The 27,096-nt window shown below is 36.7% G+C and overlaps 1 protein-coding gene across 6 annotated transcripts in view; it reads left to right on the top strand.

The window, feature by feature from the left end:
- Positions 1-27,096, top strand: part of Dgkb (diacylglycerol kinase beta) — a 514,351-nt gene that overhangs the window by 342,405 nt on the left and 144,850 nt on the right. For all 6 annotated transcript variants that reach the window (XM_038336848.1, XM_038336843.1, XM_038336846.1 and 3 more), the window contains 2 exons: positions 14,718-14,808; positions 21,769-21,964. In XM_038336848.1, coding sequence (XP_038192776.1) covers positions 14,718-14,808; positions 21,769-21,964 — 287 coding nt within the window. The remainder of the gene's footprint in view (positions 1-14,717; positions 14,809-21,768; positions 21,965-27,096) is intronic.

Below are 27,096 nucleotides of genomic sequence, written 5' to 3'. Positions count from 1 at the left end.
TCTTGTCTTTTCTGTGGAACAATGATAGAATCTGAGACATTTCATCAACCCATGGATTTTCTGCTATGTCAAGTTGGTAGAGTTGTTAACACATAGAACAGCAACTATCCTGACCATAGTCTCTTTTCTTTGCATGAATCCAGTACTCTTTTTGACTACCTGCCATAGTTAGTGCGAAGGTCTAACTAATTGCTCCATTGAGAGACAGCTGTACCCAGAGCTGGCCTCTCTAACTCGTGTTCATCTTCTGGTTGCATTAGGTGACTTAGTCTTTTTTTTTTTTTTTTTTTTTTTTTTTTTTTGGTTTTTCGAGACAGGGTTTCTCTGTGGCTTTAGAGCCTGTCCTGGAACTAGCTCTTGTAGACCAGGCTGGTCTCGAACTCACAGAGATCCGCCTGCCTCTGCCTCCCGAGTGCTGGGATTAAAGGCATTAAAGGCGTGCGCCACCATCGCCCGGCATAGGTGACTTAGTCTTAACTGAGCTTTTCTCTGCAAATGTCTAATGATGACTTTAAGCAGCATTGTCACTGCTGGCTTTTAGGGGATACTTTACTACCATTTTGCAGAAAGTGTATGCAGCAACAACACAAAGGAAAAGCAAAATTTACCTTTAGAAGATAAATGACATTTACGATGAAGCAAAACTGCTGTGTGTTTTTTCACATAAGCACTGCTCTGAACCCTTTCTTCCACAAGAAGCTGTGAAACCGATCTCATGTCTGTCCCTGGCCTGTCAGCTTGTTCTTATCTCCCATTGCAATAACACTATTCCAAGCTCACAGGTTTTTGCCTAGCTGGCTTTAGAAATCTCCTCCTTTCTGCCACAGGGCCTTAGTACTTACAGTCATCTGTGAAAGGAATGCATTTCCTTCCCAGGAACTATAATTTCTTCATGATCTCTGCTAATTTCTTCTGCATTTACATAGTGCCATAGTAATTTTGCAATGCTCTAAACTCTAGGGTAGTGACTTTATAGGTTGAACTTACAGAAGTCATGTTGCTATTAATATAGGCTTTCCACACAGTATCTGCCATATAACACATTTTCATATCTTTTATTTATAATTACACGCCACATCACCCATGCAAAACAGTTGCTCAAAGCAGGAATAAATTGGTACCCGTGTCTGTGGTTAGCTGAGTATGAACTGGGAGATGAACTGAAAGCAGCAGTCTGGGATTCATCACCAAACTAGTTTCTCTTGTGAGTTTTCATCATGTAAGTATCTACAATGTTCCAAGAGGGAGAACCTGACATTAGCAATCCTGGAGCCCCTGGGACATCATTTCTGCATCATATCATTGATGGAGTTAAACCATGAGACTATACTAGATTCCAGGGGATAGAGAGACTTCTGCCTCTGGAAGAAGAAGTAGGACCGTCCCACTGCACAGAGCCAAGCATCCAAGCAAGGACCAATCTGAGTTCTTGAAATATTCCTCTCATATATTCAGTAACAATGCAATAATTGCAAATATGATTGGCACTTATTATAATAAGCATTCTGGGAGTTGGTTGAATTGCCTGTCATGTTTCATGAACTTTGGGAGGGTAGTCTACTGCATATTCAACCTGCTATAAGCACGAGGAATAGTTCATTCATTTTGAGTGTTAATATGTGATTAATCATTGTGTTTAAATGAGTATCGGCTAAAAGCAATATGATGGAAAAATTATTTATTTTGATCATTCACAAATTGTTAGCACTATACCAGGGCCTGGATCAGAAAGAGAGTTTATCCAAAACTCGCTGAATGAACAGATGAATGAACACTGATTAAGTTTTCTTTACTTGGTATTCTCTTTCATTTTCCTAAGGATATTGCATTAATTGTCATGTGCTTCAAGTGTCTAGAAATAAACTCATAATAATATGGCTATGTAGAAAAAAGACCCTGCTCACATGTATAGCTCTGGGGATTTCTATAGGGATTTCAGCAAGATTTTTAGACATTAAAATATTCTATAAATGAGAATATTATGAATGTTTTATTTTGTAACTATTAAACATGGTTCATGACAAAAGAGCCTCTGGAATTTTATTTTCTTACTGATGGGCTCAAAATGCCAGTGTATCCCTACACACCCTGACCAGTTAGGAAGAATCTTTGGGTGAATCATTAGTCAAAAGGGATAACTAGAAATAAATAGATAATAAATTTCAGATTGTGATGACTTCAAATCTTCATCTAGATACAGGTCTCAGGACATCTTTGGACCCAAGGTTTCCAACTCGTTCTGACCCTATAGAAAAACAGATGACGTTTTACTTGTGGAAAGCCATGCAACATGCTGTTGTGTCTTAATATAGGAAAAGAAATTACAGTTTGGTGATTTGCTGTCATGCATAATGAAAACAGCTTTTTCTTTAACTAAATGATTTCCACCAGAATTGACCCCCATTTGCTATTCGCTTATGGGCATAATTTTAACAGGCGAAAAATTATACTGGCTAGGAATGTTAAAACAAAACAATAGAAAACTTGAAACAGGAAAAACAAAGAAAGGTTTCCTTCATGTTTGTCTTAGAATCATGTCACGTATGTTTGAATGTGTGGTTGACACGTGATTAATCCCAAAATGAGAATGAAGACATCTGTCAATTAGTTTATGTACAAGGAAGCCTGAATACTTCTGATAAATTATAGCTTCATGATGGAAACAGAAACAGAACATGATATTCAGGGAGTTATCTGGGTCCCTTATGATCTAAATCAGTGACAAAAATGCAATCGAAGCCATAATGGCTGCACTGATTCATATGTTGGTTTGCTTAATTCTTCAATTTGATTTAAAATATCAATATTTTCAGTATACCTCAAGTGATATGATCCCTATACCTTATCACTTTGTGAGATAATTAATGTTTATATAACTACTCTTCGTGGCACCATAGGAGAATTGTCCTCTCTTTTAGTTCTAGTGTCAGAAAAATTTTAAAAATCACAGCATTTTCAAACTGCAGAACTGTGCTTCTTCTTGCCAGGGAGCCTGGAAAAGACTGCCAATGTGTAAAACAAAAGGTGAAACACTTCGCTAATTGTTAGAGAATAGAAACGAGTTTTATTAGATGTATTTTTTTTTAAGTTGAGAAGCTGCAGTAGTCCTCACAGAATACAGGGAAGGGAAATAACGCGTGAAGGGGGCAGAGAGGTGTGATTTTGTTGCCTGACTTTGTTTTATGAAATTTAACATCTAAAATTTGGTTAGAAGAGACATGAAAATATAACAAAATGCAGTAAAATAGATTATAGAATTAAAATAATTCAGAGTAATAGAAATATATTGGTTTTCCAGTGACGAAAGCAAGTGTGTTTGTCTGTCTGTCTGGATGGATGGATCGATGAATGATGTGTGCGTGTATCTTTTTTGAATATAAATGCATATAGTTGCATTATGTGAATGTGTTCCTGTATGTACTGTGTGTATATAAATGCATACACGCACCTTTATTTTGAATATAAATGCATATAGTTGCATGTATGTGAACGTGTTCCTGTATGTACTGTGTGTATATAAATGCATACACGCACCTTTATTTTGAATATAAATGCATATAGTTGCATGTATGTGAACGTGTTCCTGTATGTACTGTGTGTATATAAATGCATACACGCACCTTTATTTTGAATATAAATGCATATAGTTGCATGTATGTGAACGTGTTCCTGTATGTACTGTGTGTATATAAATGCATACACGCACCTTTATTTTGAATATAAATGCATATAGTTGCATGTATGTGAACGTGTTCCAGTATGTACTGTGTGTATATAAATGCATACACGTACCTTTATTTTGTCATGGTTAATTTGCTATGTTGTCACCACCCAGCCAACTTGATTCAAGTGAGTTTCAAATTTGAACAGGCTAAGCATTTGCTATTAAGCAAAGTTATTTTGTTTAATAATAGTGAGCGCCTTCATATACTTGTTGCAAATAAAGTCTCACATCAATTTGAATTCTAGTAGTGAAGTTGTTTATGACTGAGGTAGGAAATCTTACTGGTTAATTGAAACATGTACGCTTAACTCATTTCTCTGAAACTTAGTAGTGCCTAGTAAATATCTGTTGAACTGTATTTTTGTAAAACTGAACATCTTTTATGCATGGTAATTGACAGTGAATTGTTGAATAACAGAAAACAGAGGGTGAAGCAAGCTGTGATTTCCTTCTCTAGCTCAGCATTTTCCATCACAATCAGCCATCTATGGCCTGCTGCCGAAGACGGCTGTTGTGCTCCCTGGAGGTTCTGCTGAGACCGTGTCTCCGTGATGCGATCCTGCGTCTGCTTCTTACTAAATACATATATGCAATTGAGTCCTGGAGCCTAAAAGGGATCAGAGTCCCTTTCATTCATTTTCTCAGTTTTACTGACTGAAGTTTAAATACCACTTAAAATAGAGGGGAGATGGTAATAGCCCAAATGCACAATTCCAAAATTCAAGCAACTACCTTCAAAATCCATACAAAGCCAAACTAACGTTCATATTGCTTGGTGACTACAAAATCAGAGCAAAGAGATAGGAAGAATGGAGGAAGTCTGTTACATAGAACCTTTGGAAAGCCTCTTCAGGCTTGGTCCACAGGGAAGTCTTTCCTTTTATCATGTCCAAATTCATAGCTTCTCACTAGAATTTATCACAATTCACTAAAAGTAAGTTAAGATGCCTTTGGAGCACAGTTAATAAAAACTGGTTGTGTTCTCTGAGTTTTTATCAATCATATTACACCTCTTTCTTCATAAAATGTGTGTACTGTTTCAGATAAAGACCTATCCTACTATGTACACTAATGCAGTTTTGATGTCTTCACATTTGCAGTAGGAAGTCCAAATATCACACAAGTGAATTCTTATCTCATCAAAACATGAGCACATTCATGTCTCTTGATGTCCAGATTAAAACCAGACATACTAATTGCTGCATTCATAATGCCCTCTCCTTTGGTTTTAAATATGTTAAACAAAAATTTTATGATAGATACTTTCCATTTAGGACTATTATGATCCTTTCGATAATCTATCCGTGTTTCCTACTTGTGACACAAATAATTTTATATTTTTATTTAAGTAATTTATTTTACAACAGGGCTTCAGTTTCCCCTACCTCCTCTCCTCCTAGTCAAACCCTATGCCCCTCTGTTCTCAGCCCTCCAATCCACTCCTCCTCTGATTCTGTTTATGAAACAGCAGGTTTCCAATGAGTATCCACAGAAAATGGCATATCAAGTTGCAGAATGAAGAAGCACCTCCCCATGTATAGAGCAACATGACCCAGTATGAAAAACAGGGTCTGGAAAGGCAGTAGAAGAGTTGGAAATAGTCCTTATTGCCACTGTGAGGAGTACCACAAGAAGGCCAATCTACACAACTGTCATGTGTATGTAAAGGACCTTGGTCAGTCCCCCCTGCGGGCTCCCTGGCTGTCAGTTAAGTCTCTCAGAGCACCTATGAGCCCGGGTTAGTTGATTCTGTGATTTTCCTGTGGTGTCTTTGACCCCTCTGGCTGCTACAATCTAACCCCCCTAGTGGATTCTCTGAGCTCCACCTAATGTTTGTCCATGGAGCTGCCTCTGTTTCCATCAGCGACTAGGTGAAGCCTCTTGGATGACGATTACGCTAGGCATCATCTGTGAGGATAACAGAATACCATTAGCAATCACTACACTGACCTTTCCCTTCCAGTCCTGTTTGGTTCGATCCTAGGTCTCTGGACCATCCAGCCTGTGTGTCCTGCTGCTCCAGGCAGCGGGGCTTACGTTTCCGGCATTTGTTTTAGGCTAGACTGCTCATTGGCTGGCAACTCCCTCAATTTCTATGTTATTCTTACTCCAGCACTTCCCATAGTCAGAACAGACTGTAGGTCAAATGTTGTGTATCTGGGTCAGTTTCTTACTCCCTCCACATCAAGTTTGCCTGGTCACAGGAGATGTCCCGTTCAGGCTATGTATTTAGTAGTGTTAGGAGTCTTATCTGGGCTCATCCTTGAAGATTCTGGGAGATTTGCTTGTGCCAGGTTTTTGTCTGACCTAGAAATGCCCAAGATAACTAGGGGCTGGAGAGATGGCTAGAGAGGTTGAGAGCACCGACTCTTCTTCCAGAGGTCCTAAGTTCAATTAACTGTAACCACATGGTGTGGCTCACAGCTGTCTCTAATGAGATCTGATGTCCTCCTCTGGTGCGCTTCAAGACCAAGCACTCACATACATAAAATATACAATTATGTTTTAATTGCATTTCCTAATCAATTTTAGGTAGAGTGTATAAGTTCCTGTTTTGATTTATAACAGATAACTTAAATGTCTCTATGAAAATTTCAGATTTCTCCTAATACTTCATTAGTGCAAATATTACAAGGTCGTTCTCTTTCTAGATCGCTAGCAGGGTGTGAGCAGGTACAATAGGGATCATCCTTTACTACAGTACTACAGCAGTTAGTCTTTACTAATGCTTACTAGTCTACAATGGGCTCACTGGCTACAATCAAAACACCAGAGGCAAATTGGGGATACATCAAAAATGGGTGTTTTATGTCCACAAGTGGAAATAATGCTAAAATAATTTGAGAATGCAGAAAATGAGGTGAGGAAAGTAGATTCGGTGCTCATTGCATGTCCACTCAGGATGTAAATGCAGCGAAATGTGGTGAGCACTAGTCCTTCACTTTAGCTCTGTTCGTTCAGTCACTGCTGAATTTCACAGTTAGAAAAATGGCGTCGTATGCCAATAACACCACTTCACTGGGTTTTGCAAAAGTCTCGTTGAAAGCGACACACATACATATATGTATTACCTTTCAAACTATAGTACACATTATGCAAGTGTTCTTTTGATAAAAGAAAGAATCCACATAAAAGTAAATGGCCTCTTTCTATACCTCCCATACATAGAAATCCAGCAACATGCATGGCTTCACGGTGGCTGATTAAGTATATCAGGAGTCCTAGGTCAATACATCTGAATTTTCCTGGCTTTCCTCTTTGTAGGGAAAAGATAGGAGCCATTCTGTCTCCTTACAATTACATCCTCCTCTGAAGACTCACTAGAACATGAAGGAAGAGGCAGAACCTTCATGTGTGTGTCAGTTGTACCGGGAAGAAAGACTTTTCTAGAGAATCCACAGTATACCTTTATGCGGTTCCGCCAACCACTCTAGACCAATGTCAAATTCACATTTTTGTTTCAGGAGACAGAAAGAAAATCACCTAAGGAAATAAATGATGCCCAAGTGTCATTCAGAAGAGACCTGTGTCTCCTATGTTCTTTACAGCTCGGGAAACGTTTCCAGGTGGCGCTAAACTTGCTATTGTATTCGAGGAGAAATATTTTCAGAAGGGAAAAGAGAACTATGGAATTTCTGAAGTAAGATGTTGGTACTTTCCATGACATGTTGAGAGTCTCTTCTACACCTCACTGGGTTCCGTGAGATGGTGCTGTGCTCAGAAAGAAAGACAACTGTCCCTCTCATCAAATTATGTTTACTCTTCCTAACTAGTTTCAGAAATTCATGCTAATAATGGGAAATCATTGTTTTAAATGTAAATGTTCTAGATATGTCTGGTCATTGATTAAACATGTTATGTAATAAGTTTCAAGTAATTGCAATATTTTCAGCATTGACTGTGTGATGCACCTCCCTGGTGATTCTGTAATGTCACAGCTTTGAATGGTTTTAATTTTGCTTTACTCACTAAATCTGATATGTGACAAGAAGCCAACAAAAAGATTACATAGAGGAGCATTAAGTTTTTAGCATTGTAAGCAGAAAATTTTATACACACACTGTTACATAACCATCAATTTTAGAGAGAATTCCTAAAACACTAAAATCCCTTATTTCTGAGGCATATTTTTCATACATTCACATGAGATAGTGTGTTGAGTCTTGTAAGAGTAATTCAAGTTGAAAATTACATTTTTATAACATCTATCTTTTTTATAAGCAAGATGGAGTACTATGTGAATCTGCCTGAAGTTTCTATAGCTTGTTTCATTGTCTCCCTGGGACTTAACAAGCACATCTTATGAATGACATGGAAGTATTTTTATAAATAGTTTCCTAAAACCATATTTCTACCTGTTGTCTGAAAACATGAGACTTGTTTGCTTTCTTCAGGTGTGACTATAAAATGTCCCAGCTGTAGTCCTAACGGTGTTTCTTTCTAAGGACTACTACCAATATTATTCTCTCATTGAAAGGACCATAAATTGCTGTAAGGAAAAAAATTAAATCTGAGTATCTAAGTAAGACAGATTTTTTTTCACAATTTAGAACGATAGAGGATACATCACCTGTACCACTGCTATGTTCATATGGGTAGCAATTTCAGTGATATATTATCATCAAATACTTAAGTATTAACACTATAATTTTTATATTTTGGAGTAAAAGTCCCATTTCATTATGATTTTCATAAAAATAATGACATTTGTAAAATTATTTATTAGTAAATTTATTTAACCAATTAAAAAAGAACAAAGGCCTATTTCATTCGAGTGAGTAAGGGTTTAGTTATTAACACACATCTGTATTTTGCTGAAGTCCTATATGCAACACTGGGTTTCCCTGGAGACTTCAAAAAGTGAGCAAACCCATGCTCCATTTGGTGGTCCTATATCCATGCCCAAAGGAGTAGAACTAAATTTACTTGGTTGGGGGATGGAAGAAAGGGGTATTTTGTAGACAGAACCTGTGCATTCGTTTCCTGGGCACCCAGACCCAAATAGTAACACAGAAACTATATTAATTACAATAGTATTTGGCCTATTAGTTCAGGCTTCTTATTAACTAAGTCTTATATCTTAAATTAACCCATTTTTATTAATCTGTTTATCACTACAAGGCTGTGGCCTACCGGTAAGGTTTCAGTGACATCTTTCTCCTTTGGTAGCTGCATGGTGTCTCCTCAACTCTGCTGCTTTATCTATATCTCTGGTCAAGTTTCCTGCCTGTCTTTACTCTGCTAAGCCACTGGCCAACACAACTTCTTTTTTATTGGTTAATGGTAATAAAACATATTCACAGCATACAGAGGGGAATCCCACATCAGGATTTGGGAGAGGAAGTGGTAGAGGAGTTAGAAAGGAATTAAAGGGGTCAATTTGGTGTAGATTTGATCAAAACATATATGTATGTGTGAATGTTGAATAAAATACTTTTTAATTGCTGCAACAAAGCACCATGAACAAGGAAACTTATAGAAGAGATCACTGTGGTGTCCACAGTGACCTTTTATGTCAAGAAGTGCGGGAGCAGACAGTTAGACATGGTGATGGAGTAGTAGCTAAGGACTTACATCTTGAGATACAGCTACAAGACTAAGAGAGGTAACTGGGAATGGTGTGGGCTTTAGAAGTCTCAGAGCCTGTCCCCAATGACAAAGGCCATACCCTCTAATCCTTCCAAACAGTCCTATTAAATAGGGATCAAGTGTTCAAATATATGAACCTATGTGGGCCATTGGTGTCCAATCCAGCACAAATTCTTGTGTGTCTCTTTATTGGCCCTATCTAGGGTTATTGCACTAACGAGATCTAGAGCCCTGCAGACATACAACTAATGTTCTGGCTTGCACTCGCTTCTTCAAATGGTCCTTTTAAACACTTCATTCACCATTAAAGGAGGCTCTAATGGGTGCTTCCATCTGACTCATGGTATATTTTTTTAAGTAATTGCTTGATTTGCTTGAGAATATATGAGTAATTCTGTAGCTGATGTTTAGTGTGATGTTTCCTGACAGCTAAAGCAAATAAAAGCAATTCGATTCCCTGATTTCCCCACCACTTTAAGCCTTTGCCATGTTACTGTAAGTCAATCGAGTTCTCTGTGTCTTCACCAGCATTGTCAGCCAAGTCCAGGTTTTTCAGGCTGTGGGGTGGCTTTGGAAGACGAGATCTTAGGATACTAATAAGGTTTTTAACTGTTAAAACCCTTGCCCTCCACATGAGTGTCTCTTCTGCATTTAAAATGATTGCTGGAAGACTTTAGGAAGAGGAAGAAAGGAGTGACAAATTGATAGGAATGATATGAATTTTCCGGACACCTTTGATTTCATTCCATGTGAAAACTAAGTTACGAAGGACATTATGTTTCTGTGTATTTTAGCTTCAAAGATCAAGAAGGATTTCAATTTGCATCAGGTGAATAGTTTTAACAGCCTTGCAAAGTGTACAAGTGCCTCTGGGAACACTTTTGGATTCTTATATTGTAAACGGTGTTCTTGTACTTTCTGTATTCCCATCGAACACATAACAATTACACCTGGAAGATCCAAACATGACCTTTTAGGGTAATCTTACAGAATTGGGCTTTCTGTATATTTATGAGTCATATTTCTGCATAAGATAAACGAAATGCTTGTACCCCCCACCTTTACTATACAGCCTGGTTAGAAACAGCCTCCACACATGGTTAGGCACTTCTGTACTTTTTCTGCAGAAGTGCTCTGGTACTTCATATTTTATTTGGTTTTGTGTGTTTGGAGCATTTATGTGACTTAGCAACTGAACAAAAGAAGAGAGAAAGAAAGAAAAAAGAAAGAAAGAAAGAAAGAAAGAAAGAAAGAAAGAAAGAAAGAAAGAAAGAAAGGGGAGGGAGGGATGGAAAGAGGAGGAGAGAAGAAAGAAAGAAAGAAAGAAAGGAAGGAAGGAAGGAAGGAAGGATGTAAAAGAGATGAAACCTAGGAAAATTCCAAAGAAAATATATTGCTAGATGTTAAATTACCTAGTTGAAAGTTGAAAGCTTGTGAAGTTAAATATTAACTAAATTTCATAATGACAAAGATAAATTTGTTTCAACAAAATATTGCATATTCCATATTTCTCTGACAATATGTAAAAGATAAAATCACTCCTAGTGAGAAAATGCCTGTAAATGGGAGTTTGTTTTTATCTGAAAATCTGGTAACCAGCAGTTTAAATATTAATTTCAGATTTACAATTAAATTCATAGGAAAGAAGACTTCATACATTAATTAAGTTATAATTGCATTCCTAACTTTTGCGTGTGGACATGGTAGGACATATGCCATCTTTCTTAGTATTATAAACTTTGTCTGAAAGTACAATAAATTTGATTCTATGTGAATATTTCACAATGACTGAAGTCCAGTTCCCATATTCTCAAGTCCAAAGTGATGTGATTTCTCTCACCAATCCGAGTCTGAATTATTCAAATCATTTTCTATTGTGAGCCATAAAAACATGCCGAAATGTGCCTCTTTTGCATTTCTACAACCTGAGCACCAGTTTGGTTTAAAAAATAAAATTTAACAGCCTTTAATTTGTCATGTGGATCTGATTCTATGTGTTCTTTATTGCCTCCATATATTTATCGAAATGAAACATAAAGTGGCTGTAATAATGGGGAATTTAAAGTAGTTTTTGCACATGAGCAGTAATGCTAACTAATATGGAGAATAAAGGCTGAATGTAAATTCCCAGGATTTCTGTTTCTCATGAAGCTTTTGTGATAAGTGAGGGTTGTTTGTGGCTTGGAACAATAGTCACATGAAAGTAGGGTGAACCTGATAGGCAGAACGGAAACAAAAGAGAACTGTCATTTGCATGTGACCCTAATCCTTGTATGTTTATTTAACTTTCAAGCTGCCATATAATATTTAGATCATAAAACTTGCAACGTTTGAGCCGTGGACTTTTCATGCTCAAATATACCCACTCAGAGCTAACTCAAGTTTCTACAATAGAAACGTATCATTTGCTGTGGATCCCTTTCCTTCCATGTCTTTTGAATTTTGTCTCTCTTCCTTTCTCCTGGACACTGGGCTTAAGTCTCCACTGGCACTGTTCAGCCATGGTACTTCCAGCAGTACATGTCCTCCAGCCCATGGCTTCATTCCTAGACTAACCTGCCCGGAAAATAAAGCTGCCCATGTCACTGCACTGATCATAAACGTCTCTCAGCTTCTTGTCGATCTTAACCTTTAACTGTGACATATATGTATTGAAATAGGCCCCACCCAACTGGTAGTCCAATTTCAGCATGTTTCTATGACCTACTGAACTGCCACCGAAAGCCAGAACCCAACTCTTTGTTTCCAATGTTTTCTATGAATTATCCATTAATATGTTACCTCTTTTCAAGCCTTTTGGATTCATTGAAGCAAAATTAGTTGAGTCATTTAAGAACTCTCACACAATACTTCAATTTAATTAGATAACATTATAATTATTATTTTATATGCCCACCTGTACTTTTGCAACATTCTTCGTAGTTTGGATGTAATATAATATGGACAATTGCACTTGCTTGGTTAGAACGTAACCCAGTAGCATGTGGAGGTTAATGGTCCTATGGAATACTTGTTAAGTGAATGAAAAACATAATGGTTGAATCCTGAAACATCTAGAGAAAGAGCTGATAAAAGTATGCTATCCCTGCCAATTGTAGAAAACTAATTCCAAAATGTAATGACACAGATCTCATGATCAAAATACATTCTATGTATGTGTAAAATTATCAAGGAATTAGCACAAATATTATGTTCTTAAAGGGTTGTCTTGAGGGTGTCTTGCTGCCGGAGCTCCTGCTCTTCCAGCCAATAGCCGCTGAGCTACCAGCCCACTGGGGCGTGGTCTCTCTCTCTTAAAAAAAAAAAAAAAAAAAAAAACAGCGGCAGACCTCCTCTTCCTCCTCTTGCTCTTGCTCTCTTGCTCCGCTTCCGGCTACTAAACTCCTTTCCTGATTGGCAGAGGGCAGTTGTCTGGGACGGTGATCTGTAAGTTTTTCTCTTTTAAATAAATAACTATTCTACTAATCAGAATTCCAAACTGGTGTGGGATTGTTTGTGACTTATGCCTTCAGTGTATTATATAAGCCAATATTTTCTTTTCATAAGTCAGGTGGTAATTTTATCAGAATGAGTCAACAGGGAAATACTTCAAATTTTACATAACTTCAGGCAGGGTTACCGTGAACTGGAACATAGACACAAGTCCGCAGGTTTCAAAAGACTACTCGTTCTTCTTTACATTTTTTCACATATGTGATACCAGTCCATAAATTATAAAAATGTTCTCTGGGGAAAAGGAAGAGTTTATGGTACCAAGATCTTATGAAATAGGACTGCAACTTTGTTCTTCCACTTACTGGCTTGCATGTGGTTGGTACAAGAGAAAAGCTTATGTAAATTTGGTGAGCAAATAAAACCTATGATATTTCTGAGTATGTCTAGACAATGTAAGATTATTTTCATATTCTGTAACTTTGTGTGGGAGATATTATTTCAATAGACCATAATAATAAGCTGAACATTAACTTTCATGTCACATTTCAAAGTAAGGACTATTCAATAAATTAGTCACACCTTTGCAGAATATTGTCTGTCAAAGTGCTTTGCAATCTAACAAAAAGGTAGCATATCAATATTTATAAGAAAAACAGGAGAAATTCATGTATAAATATATTCACATACTATATCAAAATTTCAATATTGCTTTGATATGTGAAAATATAAACATTTTATCTATATTTTCTTCTCATTAAAGACATATTCCTTATCAGAAATATGAATAATTAAAAATTGAATTAATTCATAAGAAAGAATTTTAATGTTTTTTTAGATAATATAAAAATCTAGTGAAACTCTGTAATGTTACAGTAAGTGCTCATGAATTTAATTACTTGGCACAAAGAGTCAAATATATAATCATTGAATGACAGAAGAGAAAATATAATATTACTTTAAGAATTGATACAGAGTTTTTAATATCTTTCTTTTAGCTTCTGGAAATGATCTTTCTTGCTTAGTGTTTTCAGACTGTATTGTGATTTCCAACTACTGCTCATATGAGAAAATATATGATCTGTTAAAACAATAATTCTTCTTGTAAATTTTCGCTTTATGTTAGTGAGTAGGTTTTCTTTATCATGCTCTTAATTGTTTCCATTTGTAAAGAACACCTATATAAATGTTCAAATCAGGTCAGATTGATCTCTTTCCTGCCATGAAAATTTCAGAGCATTGCTACTTTTTTCTCCCTGTGGTTATAGAGTTGATAGTTCAATGTCAAGTTGCTTAAGATACAAATAATATAAGTATTAAATCCATCAATCAACTAGCATATGCAAAAGTCAAGACTATACATGGCTCTGTAAAATCAGCACATTCCTGCAATCCCTACAGAAACTGTTAGGCAATTTGTCACTAACAAATAAACTTTGAAATTATGTGATCATCCATTGTGTTTTTGATACCACATGTCCTCAAATGTTGCCTCTTTTTGATAAGATTCAAATGTTGTTTAGTTTTATGTCAAGTTGACACAAGCTAGAGTTATCTGAGAAGATGAGCTCTCAATTGAGAATCTCAATAAGATATGCCTAGAAGCAAGTCTGTAGCAAATTTTCTTAAACTGTGATTAATGTGGGAGGGCTCCAACCACCGTACGTGGTGTCACCCCCCAGTAAAGTCGTCCTGTGGGATAAAAGAAAGCAGGCTGACCAAGACAGAGAGAGCAAGCCAGTAAGTCAGTTCCTGCCTCCCACATTGAGTTCCTGTCCTGACTTCCTTCAGTGATGAAGTCTGAAGGGGGAGTGTATGCATAAAAAATCCTTTCTTCCTTAACCTGTTTATAGTCCAGGTGCTCTGTTACAGCACTAGAAACCCTAACAAAGATAAAAGGCAAGGTAGCATTAGATTAATTTTCCAATCCCTTCGAATATGATGATTCTAAGCTGCTTCTTTCCTTTTGCAGAATGAAGAACAAATTTTGGTATTTTGAGTTTGGCACATCTGAAACCTTCTCAGCCACCTGCAAGAAGCTACATGAATCTGTAGAAATAGAAGTAAGAAAAAAATGTATTCACTTTTTGTAACAGTAAAAGCTGTCTTGTGTTTGCTTTCTTGGTGTTGTGCTATGACCCCTATTAAGAAATATACTTTTAGCAATATATATAGATTTACTTCAGATTCTAAAATATGACATTTGTTACTCCTAAGGAACGTATCACTGTCTGATTCACTCATTATGTATCATGTCATATAAAAAAAGATATATAATGCAACTTTGGAAATCAGAGTTTACTGTGCATAGCAAGAAGAAAATGATGAAAGAATAAAAATATAGTTAAAGAAAATGAAAAAAAATTGCAAAAAAATCCCACTTACATTTTCAGAAATGATTATCTTATAACTTTAAGGTTTAGTGCACTAATAGTCTCCTGAGTTTCACAGACAGATGTTAAAATATATCCTTTCCCATTCCATTGCAATCACTAGCTAGCTTCCTCCGTTCTCAGGTTGCTATTCCCATTACAGATAAATGATGTGAAAGCCCCAAGAAAGAGAGCAAAGATAAGAAAAAAATACTTCAGAAAGACCTGAAACAAATAGGTCTACCAAAAATATCTAGATATTGCAGCATTCAAATATTTTAAGACATACTCTAAATGGAAATGATCCTAATGAGAGATTCTTAGAAATTAAAGAAAAGTTTTGTTTTGTATGAATAGTGAAGACAAAACAAAGAAACAGAATTGTGGTACAAATCCTTAATAATTTGCTGATGTAAATACAAAAATACTGGCTTCGCCACTTTTCATTTATAAAACAAATATACAAAATCTCCTATTACCAATCTTATAAGTGGTACATTTGCAGGTAACAATTGTGAACCGAAGTGAAATTGTCTAAGACACAATTCATACCTGCACTGAACTTTTTATTCTTCTTTTTTTGGTTTGTCAAGAGAGGGTCTCTCTGTGTGCCTCTTGCTGTCCTGAAACTAGCTTCGTAGATCAGGCTGGCTGAAAACACAGAGCTCTGCCTGCCTCTTCCTTCCAAGCACTGGTATTAAAGGTGTTTTTTCTGTACTTAATTTCTAATAGTTCTACTTTATGAGTGACAAATACTATGTTTTAGACTCTTAGGTAAATTCTGTATTTACACCTTCATAATGTCCCGGCTAGGCTCTACAAAAACCAATTTTGTAATTTTCTGTTGGTGACAATACTAATTATGATATTCTCAATATAATATTTTTTGTGTTTATTTCTCATCATGATTAGAGAATGAGAGTAAGTATTAGAAGTAGACTAAATAGTTAAGGAAAAGGGAAACTTCACAATTGTATTAAATCATAACAATCACAGAAGGTTAGAATTGAGGTCTGTCCTATATGTTATGTGCTTCTGTGTACATTTATATATTATCTGTGTGTATTATATGTATGTAATCAGGAGTATATCTAATATAGAATATATTATTAATAATGCATGCTATTTTTAATCATATGTAGTGTAATAGTATATATAGCTTTACTGTTTTGTATGTATGTTATGTATGTATATGTGTTCATGTATATGTGTACAAAAATCAGAGGTTATCATAGAGAGTCTTCCTCTATCACTGTCCATCATATTTTATTGAGAAGGAGTCTATCTTATTTTATTGAGAAAGAGTCCCACTTGCAGCCCAACAAGCTTTAGAACTCTGCCTGTCTTCGCCACCACAGCCCTGGAATAAAAGTAAACACGGTGCATGCAGCTTATCCCATGCATGCAGGAACAGAAACTCCAGGACTCATGCTCATGCAGCAAGTACTCTACCCCCTGAGCCATCGCTTCATTCCCTAACGAATCATTAGATATATCGTCATTATTTATGTACACATAAATTTATTTTTAGATTATACTATCACTTTAATTTCAAACCCAACAATTCATAAAACTGCTTTATATTGTGGATGCTAAATATTTTTGCTCTCAAAAATGAATCTCTGCTCAAAGGAAATCTGTTGCAGAGACCAGACTAAGGCTTTCTGTAGTGTAACTGGAGGCCCTAGCCTTCCTGTGTCTCTGCTGCTTTGTGCCTCTCCCTGAGCACAGAAAGAAAGTTTTCAATCCATAGGGCAACACTCTGTGTGTTGTCACAAATCACAAAATTTTCTAAAAGATTTCATTAAATAGCAATGAGAATGTCAATGATAATAATTGTAGAAAACATTAATTTTTAAAGTTCTAAATACAGCTAAAATTAGTGTTATTCTTTCATGATGCTTTACATTTTATCAGGACAGTGACTGTTCAGGATACTCAAGAAATCTGAACCAGAACTAATTTACTTAGCTTTGCATCCTGCTTTTCCATGTTTGCCTAGTCTGGCTTCTGGTTCTGAATTTCTGGCTTATTCAAGGAACCACTACTATAGCATTTATAAATTGGAGTCAGTACTGTGTGTTCTCTACCTTATACCATTGTATACCATGTGTGCGTATGCGTTTGTGTGTGTGTGTGTGAGAGAGAGAGAGAGAGAGAGACTAACCATGCCAAGCGTGCCTTTCTGCTCACATTTTAATGAATCCAGTCTATCATATTAGCAGAATATGACTTTCTACCCTCAAGGTTACTTCATAATTAAATATAAGAAATCAGCAGTTCGGAAATTTGATTCTGCTTGCTATTGCTTCCTATGTGGCCTAAAATCACACCAACTATGGTTTGAAAAATGTCTAATGAGGAATAAACCATAGTAGTAACAACAGATCCTCAAGCCATGGTTATATGTTTTACTGGCAGCTCCTTCAGAAACAAGTCATTTGCTGTGTGAATGTTTACAGCACTATGCTCTTCCTGCAGAGAGCTCCTTCCGAACGGAGTAAATGTTTAGGATGGAATAAATATCCTTGGAAAGTGCTTCATAACAACTTGTAAAATACATGTATTATTAAAGTTTATCTCATGTCTGGTACTAAACAATGCACCTGCATCATCTGGTTCAATCTTTATACACATAGTATGAATCAAAGATTTACTATAAAATCTTCATTGCATACTTAAATATTTAAACAATTTAGAAGAAAAATAATTACATTATTGCCAGAGTAATTAAATATATGGAAACAAATCAGTGCTATATTCATGTAAATGTAGAGGGTGAGATACTGATTTAAAAAATGGTAGTCTCAATTTTAAAAATCTCAATCATCTTCTAACTTTATTACAAAAGGCAAAACTATAAATAAAATGACAACTTGCAAAATTGTCAAGAAAAATGTCAAACGCAAAGTTTGCATTGCTGTGTTTTGGAGGAGGGATAAAGGGTGTTCCAAAACCTCAGTCGGTGCCTGAGATTAGAACCAGCAGGCACATAGGTTTGCTCTTTTATCCATGTACCAAAGTCAAGGAGAGAATGAGAATACCCAGTCTATAGGACATTCAATCTTGTTGGGAGTGTTAGTGAGACTAGGAAGATAGTAAATGTTAAGGTCAAGAATTTGGTTTTATCCCCCAATACTGAGATTTTTCAAAAAGAATTCAGTAATATCAAGACTTAACAAATGCAAGAGCTTCATGGATACAAAGTCAACAATGGAACTTGTTCATTAAGCTGGAAAACAAGGTTTAAAATCATTAAGCCATTGCCTATGGAAATCTCAGTCACCCTGTCCTGGCAGTAAGACTTCCTGTCAATATTTCATGCTTCGTTGAGTAAAATTATTAATAACTTTAACTGACACCGGCATAAAAGCTGACTCACTAGAGAAAAAATAAAGCCAATCTTTGATTATATCTTATAATATTTAAAAGCTGTTCTTTCAGCTCTCTGGGGTTTATTAACTAAGGTTAAACACATATTGGCAGGAAAAATATAATTCTTCTTTTAGGTACTGTGTGTTGGAAATAAAATCTCTACAGTGGCTTCACCGTGACACTCTACATGTGTCCTCGCTACAGTCAATGCTAATACCTTGTCATGCTTAACAAAAATATTCAGAACTCGCTAGCTGGAGGCTCTTGGCTTTTAAACTTCTACTTTTTTTTCCCCCTCTGCACCTCCTTTTTTTTTCCCCAAAAACTCATAAATCTCCAATGCGCATGAGACCATTACCCTGCAAGAACTCTTTCCTTGTGTACATTCATTGCCTTGACCTCAGATTTATTTTCTTAAGCCCAAGTGGTAACATAGAAAGGTGGCCTGGGATGGAGAAGTAGAGAAACTAAACCACTCATAGACACCAATTTACTTCAACACAGCGCCCTGCACTTGGAGGAACAACTGTGCTCTCCGTCACCCCTTGTTCTCCAGGACTCCTTGACAGTTGCGGGTTGCTTGTGTCCTTTCCCCTCCTGTCAGAGAATGACCAACCCATCTCCTTCAAACCACACGTTGTGATGACTGCGAAGGGGGAAACGCGCATGGTAGTCCATGCTCTTGTGTCTCCATTGTCTCACCTAACTCCACGAGTTCAATTAGGCAGAAGAAAGACCTTGCAGCGCACGCTCCCCTTTTCTGCAGATGAACAAAGGAATCTTCCTTCACTAATTCTGAAAGTAACTTGTCACAGCAGGGTCCTAAGGCCTAGTCACATAATTGTCTTAGTGTACTACCTGCTGAGTTCAATATCGAGTGGAAATGGAAGCCAGGCCCCGGCTCCAGCTTTATTTCACAATTCTTCTGTTATTTAAATGATTTTAGTCAGTTTGGGGGAAGCCAGACCTTTATAAATTAACAGCAGGGAAATACCAAAGGTGTCAGATTGCATATTTATCATCTTTTTCGTGTAATACTTAAATATGTATTAAGAAATGACTGACATAAATTAGGCGGTTTTCAGAAGCCACAGGCCGTGGCTTGTTGAGGACCCCCTTCTGCTTGACATTTCATCCTTGTCAAAGATCAAATTATTTTAATTTAGGCTGCAAATTATAAGGAATGAAGACTTCTTTGTGGGAATTCCCTGTGGTAATCTGACTTTTGTTGTTACTGCTGCTTGTCAGTGTGCAAAAGATATAATATGCATGCAAATAAGGTTAAAAAATATGTACTATCTAATTATCCAGCCAGTGCGTTCCACTTGAAGACAGTGGGAGGCCTGACACACAGTATGTGTTTGATTCATTGAGGCCTGCAGGGTATTTACACAAGATTACTTTTAATTATGAAATTAATATCTGTTTATCTAGAATATATAGCGGTGAGCGAGTATACACAGGAGCAGAATTCTTTAGTAAAAAGAAATGATCTTAATTTAATACATAAAAAGGAAGGAAAGGACCTTGTTTCTGGAAAAAGTGAATTATGTTATCCAGAGCGGGGTCCTCTTCAGTGAAACAAACTAAATATGAATTTAACTCTTTTTCCAGAATTGTTTCTTCCACAGCAGAGTGGGCTCAAGGTGTAACGCTTTATCTCATTGCTTTGTTACTTTGGTGAACATGATGCAGACCTGGCTTCAGAAAGATGAGGCAAATGTGGGAAGAGACAGGATTCAGTTTGTTTTGTTGTGGCTTCTGTGACATCATAATTTCCATGAGAATTAAAGCTGGTGTTTAAGTTGCTGACGACTTAATTATAGTAGGTGACTGTAGTAACCCTTTGATGAGATATTGTTAGACAAGTGAAATGCTTATTCCTAAGAGGGTGCTTTGAAAGAATTTCAAATGTTATCTCTTGGGCTAGAGAGATGGCTCAGAGGTTAAGAGCATTGCTTGCTCTTCCAAAGGTCCTGAGTTCAATTCCCAGCAACCACATGGTGGCTCACAACCATCTGTAATGGAGTCTGGTGCCCTCTTCTGGCCTGCAGGCATACACACAGACAGAATATTGTATATATAATACATAAATAAATTTAAAAAATGTTATCTCTTCCCTTATACTTATAATAGAAAATGGGGGAATAATCTTTGAGATAATTATAATGTTTATCATTTTGGAAAATCTAAAGCAAAAAAATATAAGCAAGTTGTCCCTTAAACACTGCAGAAGAGGGCGTTGGAAACATGGTTCAGTGGTTAAAACACTTACTGCTCTTCCAGATACCCCGAGTCAGATTTCCAGTGCCCACGTTACTCAGGTCAGAGTACCAGGAACTCTGGCACATATGCTGGGCCCCATGGACACCCGCATTCACACAGCAATACGTATGTTCAGGCAATAGACTAACCTCACAATCCTCCACATATATCTATCAACAATTAAGTTTAAAAATTCTAAAACCTCACTTTGACTATCCAAATTACAGTTGGTGTCCACAGTTACTTTTTATATGTAACATGGTTACTTATTACAAGGCAAAAAATAAAATAAAATAAAATAAAATAAAAATAAAAATCTGTCATGTTTCCTTAGTTGGCTGGAGAAAGTGCTTCGCCTCCCATCTCCCTCACTCAAATTTGTCCATCTTCCACATTTTTCTGGGCAGCTGAGCCTTTCTTCACTTCTGATGAGCTTAGAAGCTAAGCTCATCGCTTTCTCCAAAGCAACAGGGCTCTCTGTGATCACTTTTTGCTACTGACTTCATTTTTCCTTCATAAATGTCTCTATCAAGCCATTTCACTGTTTGACGAAGAAGAAGAAGAAGGAGAAGGAGACGGAGAAGGAGAAGGAAAAGAAAAAGAAAAAAAGAAAGGAAAGAAAACCAAACTAAACCAAGCCAGGTGTAGAGGCATGAAGATCAGGAGCTCAAATTCAAATCCATTATTCAAAAGAGGCAATGATCACAAAATGTCCCCATTCCTAAACCTGACCTCCTTGGCTCACAATTTGCATATTGGAGTTAAAGAAACATGAGGATGTTTCTCTGCCAAAGGTTTCCTATAAAGCTGATGAGGTTTGTCCATTTTTAATAATTATGAATGGTACCAAGTTAATATTCCTGCATTTTTCTTCTCTGTATTGACGTGAATTTAAATAGCTTGATTAAAAGACAAGGAAGTAAATAAGCAATCAAAATAAATTCTCTCTCTCTCTCTCTCTCTCTCTCTCTCTCTCTCTCTCTCTCTTTCTCTCTCTCTCTCCTTCCCCAGTGTGATGGAGTACAGATAGATTTAATAAACATCTCTCTGGAAGGAATTGCAATTTTGAATATACCGAGCATGCATGGAGGGTCTAATCTTTGGGGAGAATCTAAAAAAAAGAGAAGCCATCGACGGATCGAGAAAAAAGGATCTGACAAAAGACCCACACTCACAGATGCCAAAGAGCTGAAGTTTGCAAGTCAAGGTAAGCTTCCCTAAGATTGTATGCTAAGCTGCTTATTACTCTTCCTCTAAAGGCTGGCTACCTTAACCAAAAGCCTACAGATAACTATATAGGATTAAATTACCATGGATCTAAAAATCATATCTATTATTTATGTTTTACTTTTTTCCTCATCTTTCTTTGGTGAGAGATTTTTCCCACAGAAAAGAAAATGTAAAAGTAAAATAGAAAATACCTTACACTGAGCTCTTCTGGAATTGGTTCGTTCTTGTTGATGGTTAAGTGGTTGTACCAAGGACCCAGCTGATTGTCAAAGACTTTGTTCTTGTCTCTTTAGTCCAGATATAATACTGAAATCATCTTGTATTAAGTTGCCATTCCAAGTTAGATAGATAGATATATAGATAGATAGATAGATAGATAGATAGGCTTTCTGTCACACAACATATTTTTACCTGCTGCTGCTGTCAGAAAGTTTACATCAAACATTAAAAGACCCAAGAAAGAGGAAGCAAGGATTACCAAGACAGGATCCATGGCTATAGAATATATTTTTAACTACATTATAATATTTACTTACAAAGTAAATATTTATTTACTTTGTGACATGGCAACTGTTCGTGATAAATGTTATAATCAAAGACACAAAAGTGGAGCTAATCATCATAGTTCACGTAGAAGAGCCTATAATATTTTAAAAACATGCCTAATATTATTAACAGCACTAAAGAACATTAAAGCATAAAGAACATTAGTTACTACATGCATGAGTACTACCCAACTTCCAAAATTCTGCAACTCTGGGTAGCTAAGGAAGGAGGAGTAACATGAATTTGAACCCACCATTGGCTGAATAATGGGTTCTATAGAGTCAGAATCCATCAAATAAATAATACATAAATATAAATTCTACTGTCTCAGTATTGTGAAAGCAAACTATGAAGAGGTTATAGCATTAAAGCCTCAAAAGAAGATCCATAATATATGAAATGGTTGGTAGATTTGTTATTCTCTTCTGTACCTGGCTCTAGTTTAAGCTTTGGGCAATGACTTCTGCTAAAGAAAACAGTATCACAAAGTGGCAGAGGTTGAGGGAAAGAGTGTCATGCTCCTCCACAAGACAAACCATAACCTGCTGGTGACAGGAAGTTTGAACAACAAACCAATTAAAGCATTCTATAATAAGAATTCAGTACAACCATAACAGATGACATAAAATGGAATTTCAGAGAATAAATAAACAGAAAAATCTGCAGTTTTTCTCCATGAATGTGTAGGAAATATGTACAAATATTATTTTGTATAAATGTTGGTATGAATATTGCATCTATACCAAATACCAATTCAAATATGAGTAGACTTTTAAGATTGATGGTAAAATTTCTAATTATTAAATTATCTGAGGATCTCAGTAAGAGCAAACTAAAAAAATTCTTTAATTATATAAATTCCATTTTATCATAAAGTACAATGTACTCATTGTTTCTTAAGTTAGAAATACTTTTGTTACGCATATATATTTTATACATGTGGGGATTTTTCAGGCTTCTTGTCTAGTCTGTTATTATAGTCCAGTACATAGTGTGCTCTCCACACCTCTCTGTTTCTGAAACCCAAGCTGATTTCAGGACTCAGCTGACTCCATTCACTGCTGAGCTCAGAGTTCCGAGGCTCCCAACCATGCTCTCCCCCAGGCAGGTGTGTGGAAAGGCAACCCTCTAGCTCCTCATAGAACTCTTAGACACGTACTGCTTGCTTGGCCTCAGAGGTGCCCTCCAGAAGGTTTTACTTCAAGATTGTGTGCTTGTAAAAAAGCCACAAGACACCGGCCACAAACATTCTCACAGACTGTGAGGAAGAGAAGATTCTCTTATTCCTCTTTCTCCATTCCCACTGTGGAGCGGTCAGAGCCAGGTTCCCAAACACAAGGAGAAAGGAGTGTGTGGGAACACGTGGAGGTAATTTATCTGGCTTGAGCTCTGTCAGGCCTTTTTCACTGTCTACAGTCGCTGTGAATTCATTTCTGTCTGAAAAACGTTGTTTCTTTGTAGTCATCCACCAACTTTGGTTCTAGTGGCTTCTGTCCCATCACCCGCAAGGATCTCTGACACGAAGAAAGAAGAGAGTGGGAGACAGTTGTTCCATTCAGGGTCTAGGGCTCTGTAATCACTTTTTCTCTCCTCCTTGGCCAGCTGTGGTTCTCTGTGTTGGTCACAATTTACTGTAAAAATAAGCTTCTGCACTGAGGTTTGAAAGATACGGTGACTTATGGATAGAAGTCCGCGTTGTCTTTCGGATAACTGTGGTGACATTTTGAACCCAGATCAACAATTTCTATACCTAAGTGAAGCGGTGGAAACGTGATGGCTCTGACATTTTCAGCTGGGAAACAGTTCATTATAAAGTGCTCGAACGCTTCTTACAGCTTCCGCTCTGTGCAAACCGACGAGAAGCATCAGCCGGATTTCTCCTGTGGTTTTTGGAAGTGATACTTGTTTTTCTTAACTTTAGAAAGAGTTTTGAATGCCAGGAGGCATGAAGAAGTATATCACTACGTTCATATAATAGAAAGAAATTACTTCTTGATAAAAAGAGTTGAGAAAAAGCTTGCATGTATTCAAAACATATTTAAAGAACTATCATAAAATCAAAGTGCAAGGCTGGGCTTGGTGCATGAACCCTGAGTTATTCTTCCCGACTGCCCATGATGGGAAACTCCAGGCAGTTCCCTGGCTTGCAGTCTTTGAGAGCACTCATGGGATCAAAATATTTTCTGTCAGTGTTTTGGTTGGGAATTCTGCTGCTGACTTAATTCAGAGTTGAACAAAATTATAAGTAATTTGCTTAATTATATTATCATTCCATCGAGACACAGTGAACTATTTGGATACAATTCTGAAACATGCACTCACATTCCCCTCATTAAGCAGACATTTTCTTTATGTGTGTTTATAAATACAAATGAACGCATTAAACACAGACGGCATTGCCTATAAGCGAAACTATAAAGCAGGCCACGCTATCGTCCATGCGCCTGTCCTTAATACTTAATCTTCTCATGTCTCTGCAGCTGCTGAGTTCATCTGCACCATCCCCTCTTCTAAATTAACCTGAGAGAGATGTCTAATAAATTCACTCACATTAATGTATAAATGACTGATTGCAGACAAAGGGAGAGGTATTTGCATTTTAAAAGACATAAAGGCCTTCAGCTAAAACATTATTTTTCATCCTGCGTTCTACTGAGTTATGGCTGTGATTCTTCAGCAGTTCTTAAAGACTTAGTTCAATACCATTGCGGTATTTTGGAACAAATAAAAAGCAAACTTTAATAGAAATAAAGTACATTATTTCTATTCAAAATTGTTTTCCGTGTTAACTATTCTCCAATTATGAACCGACAGATGCTTTGCATGGTCTTCCTATTCTTTCTTTTATTTCTTGCCTTCCCCATCAGAATAAATAAGCAGGTTGACTGAAGAAGAGTTAGATTCACAGAGAGAAACACGTGATTCCTCCCGCATACTAATTTACATGTGCACACACATAAATAAATGACAAAACTTTGAAGAATCTATTTTGCAGAGATCATTTAAAAATAATATGTCTCTGAATATTTATTGGAGGAAATGTAAATATCTGCTACACACTATCACCACAGGACATGCATAGGAATCACCTGCAATCAGAAAACCACATATTCTGAAACTTTTGTTTGTCACAAGATCCAAATGATGCAAAGCTATCAGTGGAAGCAAAAACAGACACCACCAGTACTTAAAGGAAAGAGAAGATCAGTTGGTAATAGCCCTTGGGCTGGTAAAAAAAAATGTGTTATTTAACTATTTCCAAAAAATAATAAGCTTATTCTCCTTCATATACCAAATATATGACCATCAGAGTGGATTTGATTTAAACATATTCACCGTTAAATTTCTTTTAAAGAGCCTGGCATAAAACTGAAAAACATTAATTTAGAGCACAGTGAAACAAAACTGAGCAAACTGAACCAGGAGTGAAAGTCTGAACCAGGCAGCAAGTTGCATTCCGTACATCTGTACAGACAGAGTTGAAAAACAATCTTGTTTTATGGCTGTCTTTGGTGGGAACATGAGAAGGGGTAGGTTATGGCAAACACTCTTAAGTACCTGCAAAGGTATTCAGACAGTATATAGCTGAAAATATATCAAAAGGCATCCTTGAAAAGCATTTGTAACCAAAGTGTGAGAGACCTCACAAGGAACTGAGTTATTTTAGTTCTGTTATATTTATTTGAATGGACAGAGTTAGTCATGCCTTTACCAGGAAGGGAATGGTAATTACAGATGGCTAAGGATCAACAAGGAAAGTTTTTGTTCCTTCATTACATATCTGCACATCAGGACACTCTCAATATCATACCAACAAATAAAATATTAAAAGTGATGTGGTAGGCCCCTCTGTGTTCTGTTATTACCTTTAATAAACAAATAAACTTCTTTGGACTTATAGCAGGGCAAAATGTAGGTAGGCAAGGAAAGCTAGGCTGAATGCTGGGAGAAAGAAGGCCAGAGTCAGAGAGAAGCCATGGAGCTGCAGCTGGAGACACACATGCTGCAGCTTTGCTAGTGGACCACGACCTCATGGTGATGCACAGATAAAATTAACTTTTTTGGAAACTGGTTATATTAAGCTGTTGTAGATCCCTTCCCCTCTAGCATTTTGTGCAACTATGTATGTGAGTGGTAAGTGTGAACATTATTTTATTTGTCAGTATCTTCCTACATAAAATATACTATATGCGAATATCTTCAAGAATAAGCAATTCTGTAATATAATACTTTTAGTCTCCTTTGACTCCTATATACATTATAGAGCTGTGGAAGAAAAACAGAAGCCATGGATCTTTTGCGTGCCAAAAGACAGACAGTATATATTCTGATTGGCTGTTTAGGAGTGCCCCCATATCATATGGCTTTATTGTCAGTTTTATTATAAATTGTAGAAATTAGGAAGAGAAAGAGGGAAAGCGTGCAACATAAACCACGTGTATCAAAGAGAACACATTGGAAAATGCCTGCGAAACTTTGGCAAAATTTGACATCTTTTGCTTCTGAAGACGATAATTATGTTTTCATCTTCTAAGTGAGGATATGTGCTCTGATACATGATTC

Source organism: Arvicola amphibius, chromosome 7, assembly GCF_903992535.2.
Source record: "Arvicola amphibius chromosome 7, mArvAmp1.2, whole genome shotgun sequence".
Classification (NCBI taxonomy): Eukaryota; Metazoa; Chordata; class Mammalia; order Rodentia; family Cricetidae; genus Arvicola; species Arvicola amphibius.
Note: the sequence above shows the minus strand (reverse complement) of the source record. Positions and strands in the feature narration are given on the sequence as shown.